The sequence below is a fragment of the Scyliorhinus canicula genome, chromosome 11, assembly GCF_902713615.1.
Source record: "Scyliorhinus canicula chromosome 11, sScyCan1.1, whole genome shotgun sequence".
In the NCBI taxonomy this organism is placed as follows: Eukaryota; Metazoa; Chordata; class Chondrichthyes; order Carcharhiniformes; family Scyliorhinidae; genus Scyliorhinus; species Scyliorhinus canicula.
Genome location: NC_052156.1, coordinates 140,509,552 through 140,528,704, shown reverse-complemented (window position 1 = coordinate 140,528,704; position 19,153 = coordinate 140,509,552). Strand labels below are relative to the sequence as shown.

Here is a 19,153-nt window from a genome sequence, read left to right as displayed (position 1 = left end):
CTGCACATTTTGGGTTGTGGGGGCGAAACCCACGCAGACACGGGGAGAATGTGCAAACTCCACACGGACAGTGACCCAGAGCCGGGATCGAACCTGGGACCTCAGCGCCGTGAGGCGGTTGTGCTAACCACTAGGCCACCGTGCTGCCCCCATCAGCGAGTTAACTTAGGACATTAAAAGCTGGTCCAGGCAGGAGCCAAGCTGCAGAGAAGTCCTGGCTGTGACTGTGACTGGGACTGTTATTTTAGTAACAAATCACTCATTTTGACTCTCCTTTCTGGACTTCTCATTGACTACTAAAAGGGCCAAAAGGTGTTGTATAAGTAAAGGAATAAGTAAAGAAACAAAATATGTTTCCAGAGGCAGTTTGAGACAAATTTTGAAATTAAAGAGCATTTCTGATAGCCCAGAAGATACAATGAAAAAGTATAAAAGCAGGCAGAAGACAGGGTTAATATTAAGAGTCCTGCGACAGATCACTTGAATAGGAAGATGATGGCATTGTATGAGATGGTAATGGCATGCATAAACATTAACGTTATACATATCCAAAACCACTGACAAAAGTGAAGCAAGATTGCTCATACCTATGCCTTTTTCACATGTTTTTTGCTAAAAGCTCGCTGAAGATAATTGTTCTTTCCAAAAAATGGAACCAATTCATTGGCTTTTAATCTTTTCAGACACGCCAAAAGAGAAAACCTCTTGGACTGAATTCTCCATTTCTGAGACTATGTGTTGTCGTGGAGTTCCATGACAGCAAAACTGGCGCCGGACCTGGACTAATTCAGCTACTGTTAAGGGGCTAGCACCGACGCCATGCAGAACACAATCGATTCCAATGAGAAACGGTGCGGGATTCACCGGTTTCACGATTGACACTCAGGAGGCTGACAAGCAGTTCACTCCCCACACACACCAACCCAGCCAACAAGATGCTAGCAAGGGGTGTGGACCCACAATTCACCGACGCTGGGCTGGAGACCCTCCTGGACCCATGGAGGAGAGGCAGATAACCCTGCACCCCTGCCGGGGAAGGAGACTACCAGCTGCTGCAGTTCACCGTGCCCAGGTGCAGGTGGCAGAGACGGTGAGCACCTTGGTAACACCGTTCAGACCGGCCAACAGTGCCGGAAAAAACTGCACAGCCTCCTCAGGGCGGCCAGGGTGAGTGAGCAGCACTGTGCCCCTGGCATCAACCCTGACCCACACACCCATAACCCTGGTGTCCCCCGCCCCAGCCAGTGCAACAGCCGGAGCCCTCCCCTTGACCCGAGCACTGGCAATAAGAGCATCTTGGATGCCAGCCGTCCTCCCGAGATGCAGGACACCCTCAATCACGCTCCTAGTTACTATATGGGCATCATAAACCAGCAGGGCTGGTTTAGCACACTGGGCTAAATCGCTGACTTTTAAAGCAGACCAAGGCAGGCCAGCAGCACGGTTCAATTCCCGCACCAGCCTCCCCGAACAGGCGCCGGAATGTGGCGACTAGGGGCTTTTCACAGTAACTTCAATGAAGCCTCCTCGTGACAATAAGCGATTTTCATTTCATTTGTAGCGGGTCTCCGCATCGGTCTGTGGCCTCCGGATTGGTATCATCAGCCACGACCACAGAGGATAATCCCTTGGGGATATGGCAGAGGGTGGGGTGTGGCGTTGTGGGGGTGGGGGCACCATATGGCCGGTGTCACTCTGCAGAACCTGGGGCCGGGTGGGTGGTCAGCGGGGTGAGCAGCAAGATGGCTGCCTTGCAGGCTGCGGCAATGGCGGTCCATGCCTGGACACCGCCCCAGTCCCATGGGGGAATCAGCCCGGTGACATGAGCCGTTCTCCCGTCATTCCCTCTCCCCGGGCGTGGCAAGGTTCCCCCTCGCATCCCAGCCAGCCTGGCCAGTGTACGATCATGCCTGTCTGTGTCCTACCTGCTCTCTGTCCCTCATCAGCCACGATGCCGGTTTCTTGATTTTTAAAAGCACAAGTGAATCTCGCCGTCCCGAATTCGGCCCGTCATAGAATTTACAGTGCAGAAGGAGGCCATTCGGCCCATCGAGTCTACACCGGCCGCTGAAAGAGCACCGCGCCCGCCATCCTATCCCCGTAACCCAGCAACCCAACGTAACGTTTGGACATTACGGGGCAGTAGTCTATGTTAGAAAACATCTTGCGTGTAACACATTTCAAAAGTCACACTTCGTTATGATCTTACACATTGAGAAACAAAGGGCGCGATCTACTGACCACACTGCGCCTGAAAAGTGTTAACTGCCGGGAGACCCCGTTCCTGAGATCTACCCAGATCGCTACGCCTTGCGAGCTCTGACACGGGAAACACGTGGTTAAATGTGCTCGCTATGGGACTCTGTTTCCATTTGATTAGATTGGACCCAAAGACAGTCACATTATCTTGGGATTTCTGATCTGCATCCTGAAATTCAATCCAATCTGGGAACTTCCAATTGTTGACAATGCACAGTATGGCATGAAAGGAATTAAATGAGTAAGTACAGAATAAAGATACATCAGATAGAAGGATCTTTGTTCAATAGATCAGAAGCTGCTACAAAATGTAGAGATAATAGTCAACAGGAGGTGGCAGTGAGATGACAGTGTTTGCTTGTTAGGAGTATGTCAAAGATTATCTATGCCTGCAAACGATTGGTCACTGAGAAGGAGGCTTGACTCCAGGAATGGGAAAGGAGAAGAATGTTGTTTTCAGACATAAACAGTGCGTGAGATTCCGCGACCTCATTGCGGCCAGCCCAGATCCAGGTGCAAAGGGTGAATCACGCGAGCGCCCCAAATTGGACTCTGCGCTTGGCCGATCACAAATCAGCCGACTTGCTCAGCTCAGCACTATTTGGATCTCGCCTAACGGCTCACTTAAATGCCCAGAATCTGGATTCACCCAAGAGCTCACCAGGATGCCATTTAGTACTGGTTCACATAAACGTGTGGCACTCCCCCTGACACCCGGGCACAATAGGCACTGCCAGACTAGCACCATGGCAGGGTGCTCCAATGCCAGATTGGCACTGCCAGGGGTCAGGCCCAGGAAGGGCCTTGCCGTGGGTGGGGAGGTGAGGGGGGTTCCCAGGAGCCTTGGGAAGGTTGGGGGTTGGGGAGGGGGGGTCCATAAAGCGGGGGGCGATGGGTGGAGAAGATGGGTGGAGAAGACCAGCGGTGGGATTCTCCGTTCCTGAGACTGTGTTCACGCCGGCGCAGGATTTGTGGACTTCCACGACAGCAAAACAAGTGCCACACCTGGACAATACAGCGACTGTTAAGGGGCTAGCATCGGAGCCACGTGGAACACAATCGATTCCAATGAGAAACGATGCAGGATTCGCCGGGCTCGCGATTGACACTCAGGAGACTTACAAACAGAGTAGCGGACCCTGGATGTGATTGGTGAGCCCGAGTAAAGGAAGTCGCCAGGGTGCAGATCGACTGTGGGCGAGGAAGTGAGACCCTGCTGAGTGCGGTTCCCTGTGCCATGTGTCAATACCCGCTACTCAACCCCCACTCTCGCCAGCCTCACCACCCCACCAACACCCCCCCCACCCCTCCAACCACCAGCCCGCAGTCTAATCGTGCAGCTTGTCTTGTGTCTTACAGGTACTGCTGGTGATGGGGTGGGTTCATCTGGTGTCCCCCTTCTCCAGCAGTGCCATAGCCCGAGAGCCCACCCTTGTGCTGAGCAGCGATGACAATACCGACACGGAGTTGACCCATATGCCTAAGACCCAGGAAACTCCAGAGTTCGAGTCCGAGAGTGACGTAGATTTCCAGTCACAGCCGTCGCCAACACCATCCAGTGACACTCAACTCGATTGGGCACTTTAGTGAAGAGGCTCCTGGGATACTATCTGGTGCACACCACACAGGTGCTCCGGTACATCGGGTGGAAGTACGAACACCCAAGGGTCGGACCGTCGGACTGACCCCGAGGAATAGCTGCCGTCCAGATGGCTTTGGGCTTCTGGAACGGACAGTATTATCTATTGTGGAGATGCAGTTGCAGAGCCAGTGACTACATGAGGGGTGCCCCCACCCCCACCTCTCCCATCCCAGGCATCCAATCGGACTATGTGATGGAATGGCCAGCTCGCATGGACCGATGACCAGGTGAACGGTGGGATGTGTCACCGTGGGCGCAGGAGTCAGACGTTGACATACGATACGGAGCACCAGAGCTCATTGCAGAGTGGATTGTCACCATTCTCCATCCCAAGGACCAGACCCACTCGTACTGCCAACCCATGGCCCACACCCCTGTCGTGCAGCAGGTATATATCACGCAGGGGGTTGCCGGGTTTTTTTGGGGGGGGGGGATGTGGTGTACGTGCCCCTGGCCAGTCCCCCCTCAGTCGGTGATACAGGAGGCAATTAGAACAACCCTTGCTCGTTGGCCCCGGCGCACACGTTAAGCAGCCTGCCCGGCCCCATGTCCTGCCCGTCCTTGCCCTCCCTCGCATCCTCCTCTAGCACATCACATCTCTACTGCGCGATGTTGTGGAGGACGCAGCAGATTGCCATGATGGGTGCGACCTTCCCAGTGCCATACTGGAAGGCACCTAAAGAGCAGTCCAGGCACCTGAACTGCATCTTCAGGATGCCGAAGCACTGCTCGATCACACCACTGGTCGCTGCCTGGGCATTGTTGTAATGGGTCGCCATGTCGGTCTGTGGCCTTTGGATAGGTGTCATCAGCCACGATTGCAGTGGATAACCCATCACCCAGGAGTCAACCCCCAAGCTGGGGGGAAGGGGGGGGAAGAGGCCGTGAATAGTGGAGTGTGTCAGGATGAAGAAGTCGTGCACATTGCCTGGGTATCGGACACAGACGTGCATGATGCACATCGATGGTCACATATCAGCTCCACATTCATCGAGTTTTGTGTACAGCGGCCTGTCATCTGCAGGTGATCGTAGGATGACATGTATCCGGTCAATCACCCCCTGGACCCGTGACATCTCGGTGATGGCAGCAAACACTGCTGCTCGGGCTTCCTGGTGGGCGCGGTCTACATTGAAATGGACGTATTGTGTCGACTGCGCACATAGGGCCTCCGTGACTGCGAGGATACACCTATTCACAGAGCTCTGTGAAATCCCGGACAGGCCCCCACTCGCCGCCTGGATGGATCCTGTGGCGGAAAAGTTCAGGGCGACCGTCACCTTGACAGCCACTGGGAGCGGGTGTTCTTCCCCATTCCCCCGCGGTGCCAGGTGTATCATGATCTGACAGATATGACGCACTGTCCGCATGCTCAGCCAGAGTCTTCGATGGCATGCCTGGTCTGGCGGGTACTCGAATGACAGGCGCTGTCGGTACTCGCGAGGTCTCATGCGGCGCCTCCTTTGCACCACCTTCTCCTCCTCCTCTTTGGCCTGTTGGGTGGCCGGCCCTCCATCCTGAGCGGCTGCCTACTGTACTGCTGCTGCATGCCGTGGTAATCCACTGTGTAATTGTGTGTGTGCCTGTATTAGGGGATGTACAGCAGTACCTGTACTACAGGTTCGCCGGTAGCCCCTCCCGGCTAGCTCCGCACACAAGGAGCTGTATAAATATGTATGAGTTCTCCTGAGCAGCCATTCTACCAGCTGCAGTCGGAGGATAAACATCTAACTGTAATTAAGCCTCTCTTGTACCCATTCGAGTCTTTAGTACAATTGATAGTGCATCACATGCTCCATTGCTACAGCTTCCTCCCATTGACCAGCTCCAGCTTGTACAGCCACAGGGCATCCCCAGAGCTGCGGCGACTAGGAGGAACCTAGTTGTATTCCAGTATCCATCATCTGCAGGGGGTGAAAGGCCGACATCTCAGTATGGTTCATGCCCCTGTGCCTAAGCAAGTCCAAAAGGCTACACAGAGCCCCCAGTTAGCACTGCAGACTCCGAATTGCATGCCCCCCTCCCCTCCTCTCTGCACCCTGGGCACCGTCGGTAGCCGGAACCGCAGGAGCTTCTGGCCCTGGCACCCTTCCTTGCTGCCAGAGATACCGTCAGCTGGCGCTGCCCTTGCCAGCAGTGCGCTCCATGGCTCCACGGTGTTTACCATATGTACATTCTGCAATGCATTGACGCCGCTGTCGAGGTGAAGGAGAATTGCAATTTGGCGTGAAACGGGCGCCCGCCATAATTTCGGTGTCGGAATCGATTCTCCGCCCAATCGCATTTCCCGATTCCGGTGCTGACTGACGGAGAATCCCGCCCCTGCGCTCGTCTGCAGGAACTCTCTCCAAGTGCGACCACGGCAGGGAGAAACCTCCCGAGACCAAAAGAAATGGCAAGTACCGTTGAATAGCGGGGTGATTCTTGGCACTGCAGTCGTTGAGCATCACACTGCCAAACGCACCCAAAAGAGGACTTAGCTTAAAGTCTGCTGAATTGCGCCCAATTACGTGGAAATAGCAATGTGTGAAGATTCTTTGAACCATGTAGTATTGAATCATATATCTACAGATTGTGGGAAGAGAACATTGTAGTTGCTGCACTCTTTTAATAAAATACTATCAAAGATATTGTAAGCTTTTCTTAGTCATGTTTGATCTCGGACATTTGGATTCAGCTTCCAGGTTAGCTATCCCCTGTCTTTAAGAACTGCTATTTATAGTGAATCAATAAGAATTTTTCTTCTACCAGGCATCGTGTTTTATAATTAAGAATCACAACCAGGTCATGTACTCTGGTAGCCTAATTTCTGATAGAGTTTAATGACAACAATTTGACTTTTAGCACAGGTTAAGAAAAATGAAAGAAACCAATTCTGTCTGAAGACTTGCGATGAATGTCACAGAAAACCCATTAGCTATGCAAGGGAGTAACAATTCAATTTGAATATTTGAGTTTTTCAACATATTGACCCAGATTTTGTGGTCAGATGCAAACAAAAGGCACCAGCCATTGATTACACATCATTTGTTCACAGATTTTCAATCAATGTTGCCGCACTAGAACCTGCGGTGATTGGAAATCCAAATCTATGTGCTATCGTTTACAGGCAACTGGGACCTGTTTAACAGGGAAAACAACTATGTATCTCCTTAACCAATCAGATTGAAAAATTCTTAATATAATTTACCATTACCAGGAAATGAGAATCTGAATCTGGTGCCAAATCATGTACCACAGGAAGAGAAAGAAAGAGGTAATTGAAGTCTGAAACCATGAGACTTCATACCTGTGAAAGTTAATTTTTAGTGCCAGATAGGTTACTTGGCAGTAATTAAAACTAATCACACTGTTTAAAATGTACTTATAATGGAAAAGACAAGTTTTGACCATTTCTGCCATGTTTGGTGGGTATTGTATGTTTATCTCGAGACCTGGCAAACCTCTAACATTCTCTCCTCCAGCCTCTGCACATAACTTCCCCTCTCTGCTGCCTGTGCATCATCTTTAATTCATACAGCAGCCCAAGACGAACTACAACTATTGCCCTCGTTGTTTTTTTATTTCTTTTTTGTTTAATTTAGAGTACCCAATTAATTTTTTCCAATTAAGGGCAATTTAGTGTGGCCAATCCACCTACCCTGCACATCTTTGGGTTGTGGGGGCGAAATCCATGCAAACACAGGGAGAATGTGCCAAACTCCACACGGACAGTGACCCAGAACCGGATCGAAACTGGGACCTCGGCGTTGTGAGGCAGCAGGTCTAACCCACTGCGCCACCGTGCTGTCCTTAACTATTGTTCTCATAACTGAAAGCTGGCATTCTCCTGACAAGCCCTCCAATTCCTCTGACCTCCTTGTCAGAGACCAGCACCACTCCTTTGTGAACCCAGAAACTTCTGTCAACTCCTCCGATAACACTCAAAACAATTTCACTCACTCTGCTGCAAAGTAAGTCAAAAGCACCTCACTTGAAAGTTGAACGTATATATCTTCAATAAGCACTAGTGGGGGTGGTGGGCATTGTACCAGGGGTCCCCTGTGCAGCTGAATGGATGAGCTGGGAGCTGGGAGAGATTAGAGAGGACCACGTCATCCATGCTGACACCAAAATCCTCATGTACAAGTCGTCCTCCCAACTCTTCCATACTGCTCAAAAACTTGGGCTATGTACAAATGCCACCTCAAGGCCCTGGAGATGTACCATCAGTGCTGTCTGAGTCAGATTCTCCGCATCAACTGGGAGGACAGACATACTAACATCAGTGTCCTTGAAGGAGCCAAGAGCACCATCATCGAGGCCATGATCATCCAAAACCAACTCCATTAGGCCAGCCATGTACTTAGGACGTCAGAGTCCCGACTGCCACAGAAAATCTTTGCCCAGCTCAAGAAAGGCTTTCGAACAAGAGGAAGTCAAAAGCAGCGCTCCGAAGGCACCCTGAAGGCTGACCTCAAGAAATACAACATCAAAACCTGGGAGACCCTTGCACAGAAGAGACCTACTGGAGGAATCAGCTGATTGAATGGATACAATTTTTCAGGGAATCAGGCTCGTCAGCCATGCCAGAACCCACAGAACCATGACAGTAACACGGAATTTCTTAGGTGTACAATCATATTCGTTAGCAAGTGATCACCGAAGAAAAGAAGACTGCAGAGCTGGATTTCTGACTCATATGTTTACTTTGCATTGAAATATTTCTCAGTGCTTATCTCTTGTTTGAACAAGCTACTTTACAATGTTTTTATTGTAAGTTTGCAGTCACTTCACAGATATATCATTATAATGTGGATACTGATTTAATAATAATAATAATCTTTTATTGTCACAAGTATGAAGTTACTGTGAAAAGCCCTTAGTTGCCACATTCCGGCGCTTGTTCGGATAAGCTGGTACGGGAATTGAACCCACGCTGCTGGTCTTGTTGTGCATTACAAACCAGCTGTCTAGCCCACTGAGCTAAACCAGCCCTTTTAGCCCTTTAGTTTATAAAGAAACAACAGTTCATAATACTGCTGTCTTCAAGTTAGTCCTCTACCACAATTTTGAATTACTCACAGAATGAATTTCCATTGTCTAATAAAGGCCTTTGAATGATGATTGACACTTTAGTTAAAGGTAAAACACTGACTAACCATGATGGCTCAGTTGGTAAATGTACCATCGTGTGAGATACTGAACTTTAGCAATCTATTAGCTCCTGGGACTAATTATAGTCTGTGTAAATTAACTGATTTTAATGGAGCTGCATGAAGAGTTCTCATATTTCACTTGGTATTCACTGGGAAGAGAGTGGCGAAATCAGGTACAGCTAACATTGTCTGGTTTGACCTCACACAGGCTGCGGCATCGGTGATGATGTGTGCAAAATAGCAGCTATTGTACTGTAAAATAAGAAATGCTGTGCTTTTTATTTACACCTTTCAGTCCATATAACAGATTTCATGCCATTAGTGACACTCAAAAATTATGCCTCGGAGCAATGGCAGAGGCTTGCTTGATTTTACATCTTCTGAAAGCCTCTTCTGTAAAATTCACACAACAGTGAAAACATAAGCCTAGATGTTTTGATTTCTGCAGCAGAAGTGTCTGAAGTAACTGAATAAAAAAAAAAAATTGTTTACTTACCTTCATTCTCCCATTTCTGATTGCTGGACCATCTTCTGCCAAACGGAGCACATACAGATCCATTTTATACTCCCGGCCTCCACGAATACTAAATCCAAATCCTTTGGTACCTTTCTCCAGATCAACCGTAAAGTAATCAAAATCCTATATGTAAGCATAAAGGATGAATAAACTTTATATAAACCCCACTGTTCCCAGGTTTAACTAATCCAACACACGTTAACAGCATTCAGTCGAAATTAAAAATCAAAACTCAAAATCCAGAAGATTTAATTTCTGACACTTTTCAAAAAGCATCAGTACGGGGATAGTCCGTGCAGGGATAATGATTAGGAAAACAACAGGATAACTCAGTGCAAATGTTGTTAGAATCCTACTGTTGTAAAGGTCCTTCCTGATGATTCCCTCATTTCCCCTTTCTGTATTTTTGCTGTTATCATTTTGATCCATGGATGCTTAATTGGACATATATCTTTAAGTCAAGCAGCAGACAGAACGAAGAATTCAAAACATTGCAACATAGTAAATGCTGGTTGTTCGAACAGGAGAACTTGGATTTTTCGGCACCCGTGAGATGGGGTGGGACTCGGTTCGAGATTGACTGATGGCCAATGAATTGGCCAAAAGGCCGATTTCTGCTCCATACCAGGTGGTGATTGGATCCTGCCTGGGATGATTCCAGAGACCTAGAGAAAACAGGTTTTAATTCTGGACACTCAGAAGGACCTGCTCTATTTCTTCTCTCTCTCTCTGTCTCTCCATAAAGGCTGCAAGTTGATGTATTTCTGAAATTGAAGGGACCTGAATGGATCTACAGTGAAACCATGAGAGGCTGCAAACAGAGACCTGAATTTGAAATTTACTTTGAAGGAAGGTCTGCTTAAAGAAACCATCTGAAACAAAGACTATTTTCTCCTTCACTTTATTTATTATTATTTTCACCCCTCTCCTCCTTTCAGTGCTTGTCTGTCTCGTGTGTGTGTGTGTGTGTGTGTGTATGTGCATAGAGGGTGGACGGCAAGTTAAAGTGAGGGATTAGGGATTAGATGATAGTTAACCAGTTTTATTTGCTGCATATTTCATTATAGTTCTTGTTATAAATAAATAGTAATTGTGTTTAGATTTACAAACCTGATGAGACTAATTATTGGGCAACCAAGGGCCAAAGACTTTAGTTATTTGTCTAAGAATTATTGGTTCATTCAATTGTGTTGCAACTCCAGGTCAAGTGGGGCTGGAATTGACCATGCACTAGCCCAGGGTGTTGTAACACTATATCCACCACTAATCAGGTATTTAATCAATATATATGGTCAGTAAGTTGCTATTCCTTGCAAGGACATAATAATGCTGAATAAAAAATATCTTTGTTTCCTCAAAAACCACCAGGATATAAAGAGTGCAAAATAAATCACCCATGTCATAACTCAGAGAGATTAACTGCTTTAAAGCAGAACTGCCAACCACGTATGGTGCTCCGTGGACTAATTTACCTCTTTCAGTACATATAGCAGATTCTACGCCATGAGTGATAATTCATGAAGTAAGTATAATTACAGGTCACTTACACATGAATGAAAAAAAATGAAAATCGCTTATTGGCACGAGTAGGCTTCAATGAAGTTACTGTGAAAAGCCCCTAGTCGCCACATTCCGGCGCCTGTCCGGGGAGGCTGGTACGGGAATCGAACCGTGCTGCTGGCCTGCTTGGTCTGCTTTAAAAGCCAGCGATTTAGCTAAGTGAGCTAAACCATAAATACATTAAAAAATATTCCAGCACATTTTTCCTACTTGACCTTTTGAAATGTGGGTGATGAACGGTCCTTGATTTTTAATATTTTCCACTGGTTAATCATGCGAGTAGTACAGGATAATGAGTGTAGTGGAATTCCTAAATCAAATGTGACAAACTAAATGTTTCATTAATGTTGAAAATTTGCTGGATTATCTTGCCTGCATTCACAAAAGCAACGGGCGAGATTCTCCGCACTCCCGACACGAATCGCTGCCGCCGTTTTTTTACGGCCGGCAGCGATTCACAGCTGATAGATGGGCCGAGTTCCCAGCCCTTTACGGCTGTTTTTATGAACGGCAAACACACCTGGTCTGGCCGTTCGTAAAAACGGCCGTAAACACTCGCATTTTATAACCATGGCACCGATTGGCACGGCAGTACCACGGCCGTGCCAAGGGTGCCATGGGCCCGCGATCGGTGGGCACCGATCGCGGGCAGCGGGCCCGATGCCCGCGCACTATTTCTCCTTCCGCCGCCCCGCAGTATCCATTCGCGGGGCGGCTGAGGGGCAACCCGGCCCGCGCATGCGCGGGTTTCGCGCAAATGCGCGATGACGTCATCCGCGCATGCGCGGCTGACGTCATATGACGCGTCAGCCGGCGCTAACTCCGGCAAGCGGGCTTAACGAAATTCGTTAAGCCCGTGATGCCGGAGCTTACGGCGTCGGGCTGCTAGCCCCGACCGGGGACCAGAATCGGTTCCCGGTCGGGAAGGGGGGTTTGACGCCAGCCTTACGATTTCTCCCCATATGGGAGAATCTCGCCCAACATTTTCCAATCAGATATTAAAGTCATAGATTCATTTTTTAGTATTATATATAAAACTTTCAGGCTAATTTTAAATAGATTGCAACTGTTTTCTCCTCAAACCAGTAGAACCAGAAATACAATCTAATGAATTGGGCACAATACTTCAGCTGGGATCTAAGTCATGATTTTTAAATGTTTAGCTTAACTTTCATGATGTTAAGATCTATTCCTCTTTGATAAAAGCCAAGGACTCAGTATGCCTTTAAAACAACTTGATCAACTTGCCCTGACAACTTCAAAGCTTTGTGCATATGAATGCACAAATAACCTTGTTGCTGTACTTACTACCTTTTAAAACTATACCAATTAGTTTATAATTTTCATTCCAAAATGAAAATTCACTAAATTGCATTTCACCTGCCATTTCCCCAATCTGTTGATGCCTTCCTGAAGTCTGCTAGTATCTTCCATACTATTTTATATTTTCAAATGTCCACATTTTAAATTATGCCTATCCTCAAATTCAGATCATTAACATATACTTTACATTCAACATTAATATTAACATTTTGCAAGTTATGCTGTACTGTGGTATCCAGACTCTTAATGTGCTCTGCAATATTGTTAATGTGTTCAATAATGGAAATACATGGTCAACAAGTCAGGATATTTGATGTTTCATACCTGTGGTTGTCTATAATCCGACACTGCATATTGCCTATTGTCAGTAGGTTGTTGCCTGTAATCTATCAGAGGTGGCTGTCTGTAATCTGATGCTGGAGGTTGTCTATACTCCGAATATGGTGGTTGCCTGATGTCTGGTTTGACATCCTGTCTTGCTTTCACTTCTGACCTGTAACTAGATAAAAATACTTTAAATAGTATCTCAAGAAACTTTGAAAGTAAAATATGATTCAATTAGAACATAGAACGATACAGCGCAGTACAGGCCCTTCGGCCCTCGATGTTGCACCGACATGGAAAAAAACTAAAGGCCATCTAACCTACACTATGCCCTTATCATCCATATGCTTATCCAATAAACTTTTAAATGCCCTCAATGTTGGCGAGTTCACTACTGTTGCAGGTAGGGCATTCCACGGCCTCACCACTCTTTGCGTAAAAAACCCACCTCTGACCTCTGTCCTATATCTATTACCCCTCAATTTAAGGCTATGTCCCCTCGTGCTAGCCACCTCCATCCGTGGGAGAATGCTCTCGCTGTCCACCCTATCTAACCCTCTGATCATTTTGTATGCCTCTATTAAGTCACCTCTTAATTAGTTACATCAATAATTAAATCTGAAAATAAAAGCAAATAAAAATAATAGCAATGAATTGCAGAGCATAGGCCTGCAAGCAAGTCATCCATTTCACCCCTTGGTTTGGGAATAGTTCAGGGAATTCAGAGATCATGTTGGTTGATACCATAGCAATTTGAAAAATATATTTTTCTATAAATGTAATTCTAATATTAAAAGGAATTCTATTCCATTCCATGTACATTCCATGGATCATTTTATTTGTAAAACTTAAAACGGCTGAAGGAGACTAGCCATGGCTCATACCAGAGGAATATCTAACCTTTAGGAAAAACCAGCAGGGTCTCATTAATGTTAACAATAAGGTGCTAATACCTCTTTCCAGAAGCTGCACAATGCGTCTTTGCGTTCCTGAAGAAGAATTCTGGCCAACAAAGATGTTATGTCACAAAGGACAAAGGCTCTATTAGTGACTCCTAATGTCCAATGTGGGATTAATGGCCTGCCCATTACCTGCTCCAAAACACAATGGGGTTCAACCACAGGCCTAGTTAGTCAACTCAAATCCACACTGTCATATGACTGATACTTGAGCTGTCTGAATTCCTTTAATTAATAAGCGATTGGAGCTTAGTCAGTAACTGTTTGACCTCCGAACAGAATAGTAACTCCAGGCAAACAGCCCGTCGCTGTCTACCATCTCACCATCGAACAAATAACAGCAAAATGAGCTCTGTCCAGGTATAATTGCCAGGCCCCTCACCTACACTGATTTATACGATTACTACATTTTGGGACTGTATCTTTAGATTTAGGGTAAATGAAGGGAGCCATGTGACCTGTTCTGCTTGACATTAAGACTGTATGATTTGATTGTTAGGGATCAAAGAAAGGCTTGGATTGAGGCTCGGATTGTTTTAATGAGAAGAAGGTGCAAGAAGTTTAAGCTTAGAGACAATAGCAGCAGTCTATGGGTATAACATGAGTAGATCCTGAGGCCTGGCATTTTGTGGAGTTTATAGAATGCTGGAGCCATTACAAAATGGTGGTGGGACTAGATTCATTCTGGGATACCCGCCCTCATTCCCGGCATCCCCCTGATTTTTCTTAGTGCGGCATAAATGTGCTGCAGAACCTGGAGATGGAATGTCATCCTTAAAGGAACAGGAGCTCTGAAAGCATTTAATTAGCTGCCTGGTGAATGTGAAATCGAATCAGGGTTAAGTTGGGGTTGTCCCTGCCCACTGTGTCCCTTAAAATCCCCAACGTAGTGTCTGATTCCAGATATACGCTGATGACATTCAACTTTACCTTACCACCACCTCTCTCAATCCTCTCAGTGTCTCTAAATTGTCAAGACTGCTAATCTGACATCCATTACTGGATAAACCAAACTTTCCTCCAACTAAATATTGTCTTCAGCTGTTAAGACTGTGTGTCCTGGAATCTTTTCCCTTGACCTCTTCTTTCTAATCTCCTTAAAACCTATCTCTATGACCAAGAGTTTGGTCACCTGTTCTAGTATCTCCTTATGTGGATCGGTGTCAAATTTTGCTTTTTAATATTTTTTTGAAATACTTGGGGAAATTCTATTATGTTAAAGGTGCTATCTAAGTAAAAGGTGTGGGTGGTCTAGTAATCCAGGTGCTGGGACTAAAATTCCAGAGGCATCAGTTCAAAACCCTCAGGGCAGTTGGAGCATTTAAATTCAGCTAATTAAATAAAGTCCTGGGATTTAAAAACCTGGGATCAGTAATAGTCACCATAAAATAATGGGATTGTCATAAACACCAACCTTGTTCGCCAATGTCCTTTAGGAAAGGGGATTTGCCATCCTGCTGTGGCTTGTGTGTGACTCCAGGATCATAGCAATCTCCCTGATTCTTAATTGCCCTCTGAACTAGCATAGCAAGGCACTCAGTTGTATAAAACTGCGATGATAAACAACAACAATAAAACAATATGGACTGCCCTGCATTGACCCTAGCACTGGACATGACAAAGGCATACAAAGCCGAGTCAACTCTGCAATGTCCTTCTCACTAACATCTGAGTACTTGTGACTAGTAACAACAGACTAGTCAAGTAACAGCCTGACACAGTCATACTGATAAAATCAGTCTTTTCAACCAATGTTCCAGACTCTTCCATCACCGTTCCTTGGTATCTCCGGTCCCACCAACAGGACAGACCCATCAGAGGTGGCAGCACATCGACAAACAGTTAGGAAGGAGTTGCCCTGGGAGTCCTCAACCTTAACTCTGGACCTCATGACGTTTCATGGCATCAGGCCAAATGGAGGCAAGGAAACCTCTGGTTGGTTACCTATCATTTCTGTTATCCCCTGTCAGCTGATGAATCACGTTGAACATCACTTAGAAGAAAAACTGAGCATAGCAAGGGCATAAAATGTACACTAAGAGGGGGATATCAACAATCATCACAAGAGTTGCTAAGTGGCTCTACTGACTGAGCTGGCTGAGCCCCGAGGGACTTGACTGGCAGCCAGGGCTCGCAGTAGATATTAAAAGAACCAACACAAGGGAAAGTTTAGAGGAACACAGCCTCATCAATCGATCAGTCTCAGGTGCATCTATCCATGACAGTATTGATAGGAGTGATCACTGCACAGTCCCTCCAGAGACAAAGGGCAAGATTTTCTCACAAATTAGCAAAGGCCGATGGTAGGCAGGAAATGTGACGTTGAGCCCTCTGATGACAATGGCGGCGGCTCTTCCTACCATATAGTGCAGCACTTAGTGCCAAAAATCTTCATGCACGGGTTCCACGACGCATTGCTGGTGGTGGACAAATTACAGGCTGTCCCTTGGAGTGCCACATTTAAAGGTCGCCCTAGTGCACAGCAGGTCACTGGGAAGTGATGGCTGCCAAGAAATCAATCTCCAGGTTTTTGGATGCCTCCCTGGAGAGACTGCTCGATGCTGTAGAGGCCTGCCGTGATGTACTCTACGCACGCTCAGGAAGAAAACCAGCCAGTAGGGTCACCAATTTAGCATGGGAGGTGGTGGCAGCCGTGGTCAGCACTAGCACCCCGAAGAGGATATCTGTCTAAAACAGGGAAGAGGATAAATAAACTCCTCAGTTCTGCCAAGTCACTCTTCTCATCACTCTCGACTGAAACACTCAGACACCCATCACACATCCACAGGGATATAATTCAGTGCCAGCTCAAGGGACATTACCACTCAATCTTCAACACATATCTTCATCACGGGACTTCCGGTTGCGGCTATGCGGAGCTAAGCCGCACGTTCGGCAGCTCCCGCTATCATCGGACTTTTGTGCTCTTTTTAGGGCCCGTAACGGCACTTGATGGACTTTTCCCAGTGTGGGAAGGCAACAGCAACGTTTCCCTGCCGGTGGATGGACTTGACCAGTAGCGGGGCGATAAAAAAATCGGCACTGGAGCAGAGAAAGGTGCGAGGGAGGAAGACCAAGATGGCGGCGGGCGGGGAACCGGCAGCGTGGACGCAGTGGGCGCAGGAGCAGCTCCAACGCTGCTTCAGGGAGCTTAAGGCTGAGCTGCTGGAACCGCTAAAGGCCTCATTCGACAAGCTCCTGGCGACCCAGACAGCCCAGGGGGCGGAGATCCGTGAGATCCGGCAAAAGGCCTCGGAGAACGAGGATGAAATCCTAGGCCTGGCGGTGAAAGTGGAGGCGCACGAGGCGCTCCACAAGAAATGGCAGGCGAGGCTCGAGGAAATGGAGAACCGCTCGCGGCAGAAGAAGTTGCAGATCCTGGGCCTCCCTGAGGGGCTGGAGGGATTGGACCTGGGGGCCTATGTGGTCACCATGCTGAACTCACTGATGGGAGCGGGGTCCTTCCAAGGGCCCTTGGAGCTGGAGGGGGCCCACCGGGTGCTGGTGCGGTTTCACTGGTTCGTCGATCGAGAATGTGTGCTCAGGTGGGCCAAGAAGGAGCGGAGCAGCAGGTGGGAGAATGCGGAGGTCCGAATCTACCAGGACTGGAGCACGGAGGTTGCGAGGAAAAGGGCCGGTTATAACCGGTCGAAAGCAGTGCTGCACAGGAGAGGGGTGAAGTTTGGCTTGTTACAGCCGGCGCGCCTTTGGGTCACCTATAAAGACCGTCATTATTACTTTGACTCCCCGGAGAAGGCCTGGGCCTTTGTTCAGGCCGAAAGGCTGGACTCAGACTGAGGGTTGAGGGGTGGTCAGGGATTGTTGTATAGTGTTTTGGGGTTTTTTCGTCCTTGTTCCTTTGTTTCTGGGGGAATTTGTGGGATGTTTTGTAGGCCCGTCGGACGGGCTCGGGGAAAGGGGGGAGGGTGGTGGGTTGGGAGGGGTTGAAGGTTGGTGAAGGTGGACGGGGCCTCGGGGGAGGGTAGGGTGGCCTGGGTCGGGGGGGGGGGGTTGTTTGGGCCTGGATAGGGAGCTGTGCCAGAGGGGGCGGGGCCAGCCGAGTGGGTGGCTTCTTTCCCGCACTTTGGCCGAGGGGCGGGGCTAAAGTTGGATGCGCGGGTTTCTTCCCATGCTGGGGCCGGAACGGAAGGGGACTGTGCCTGTTGGTTGGCAGAGAGGGGAGGAGCAGTGTTACACCGGGGGGGGGGGGGGGGGGGGGGGGGGGGTTGGGGGTGGCGGGAGCAGCCGGGGTCAGCAGGAGTCAGCTGACTTACCGGAGTACAATGAGAGGAGCAACGCAGCTAGGGGGGCCCTAGCTGGGGGGGGGGGGGGGGGGTACCGGGTTGCTGCTGGAGGGGTCGAAGGGGAACTGAGGCTTTTAGGAGGGGTCAGGACGAGGATCTGCCACTGTGGGGAACGCGCCGTGCGGGGGACGCGGCCTAGGAAGAGCTATGGCTGATCGGCAGGAGGGAGGGGCGAATAGCCCCCCGTTTCGGCTGGTCACCTGGAATATAAGGGGTTTGAATGGACCGGTCAAGCGGGCCCGGGTGGCGCATCTGAAGGGGCTGAGGGCGGATGTGGCCATGATCCAGGAGACGCACCATGGTGGATCAGGTAAGGTTGAGAAAGGGATGGGTTGGGCAAGTGTTCCATTCGGGGTTAGATGCGAAGAATCTAAGGGGTGGTGATTTTGGTAAGAGAGTGTAATTTGTAGCGTCGAGTGTGGTGGCGGATAGCTGTGGCAGATATGTGATGGTAAGTGGTAACCTCCAGGGGGAGCGGGTGGTGCTGGTTAACGTGTACGCCCCGAACTGGGATCGATGCGGGCTTCATGCGGCGTATGTCGGGCCGGATTCCAGACCTTGAGACAGGGGTTTAATAATGGGAGATGAGTTTAACACAGTGCTGGACCCAGCACTCGATCGCTCTAGGTCCAGGACGGGTAAGAAGCCGGCGGCGGCCAAAGTGCCGAGGGGGTTCATGGACCAGATGGGAGGGGTGGATCCTTGGAGATTCATGAGGCCGGGGGTTAGGGAATTTTCGTTCTTCTCCCATGTCCACAAGGCTTACTCCCGGATTGACTTTTTTGTTTTGAGCAGGGCGTAGATTCCGAGGGTGGAAGGTGCGGAACACTCGGTGATAGCCATTTCAGACCACGCTCCGCATTGGGTAGACCTAGAGCTGGGGGAGGGGAGGGATCAACGTCCGATGTGGCGGTTAGAGGTGGGGCTGCTGTCAGACGAAGAGGTGTGCGGGCGGGTCCGGAGGTGTATAGAGGGGTGCCTAGAAATTAACGATAACGGGGAGGTGAAGGTGGGGGTGGTCTGGAAGGCGTAGAAGGCGGTGGTTAGGGGGGAGCTGATCTCCATCAGGGCGCATAGGGAGAGGGGGGAGAAGAGGGAGAGGGAGAGACTGGTGGAAGAGATGGTGA

At 48.7% G+C, this 19,153-nt stretch overlaps 1 protein-coding gene across 20 annotated transcripts in view; it reads right to left on the bottom strand.

Moving 5' to 3' along the window:
• Positions 1-19,153, bottom strand: part of magi2a (membrane associated guanylate kinase, WW and PDZ domain containing 2a) — an 886,652-nt gene that overhangs the window by 20,087 nt on the left and 847,412 nt on the right. For all 20 annotated transcript variants that reach the window (XM_038811518.1, XM_038811520.1, XM_038811516.1 and 17 more), the window contains 2 exons: positions 12,764-12,938; positions 9,536-9,679 (listed from right to left, as the gene is read on the bottom strand). In XM_038811518.1, coding sequence (XP_038667446.1) covers positions 9,536-9,679; positions 12,764-12,938 — 319 coding nt within the window. The remainder of the gene's footprint in view (positions 1-9,535; positions 9,680-12,763; positions 12,939-19,153) is intronic.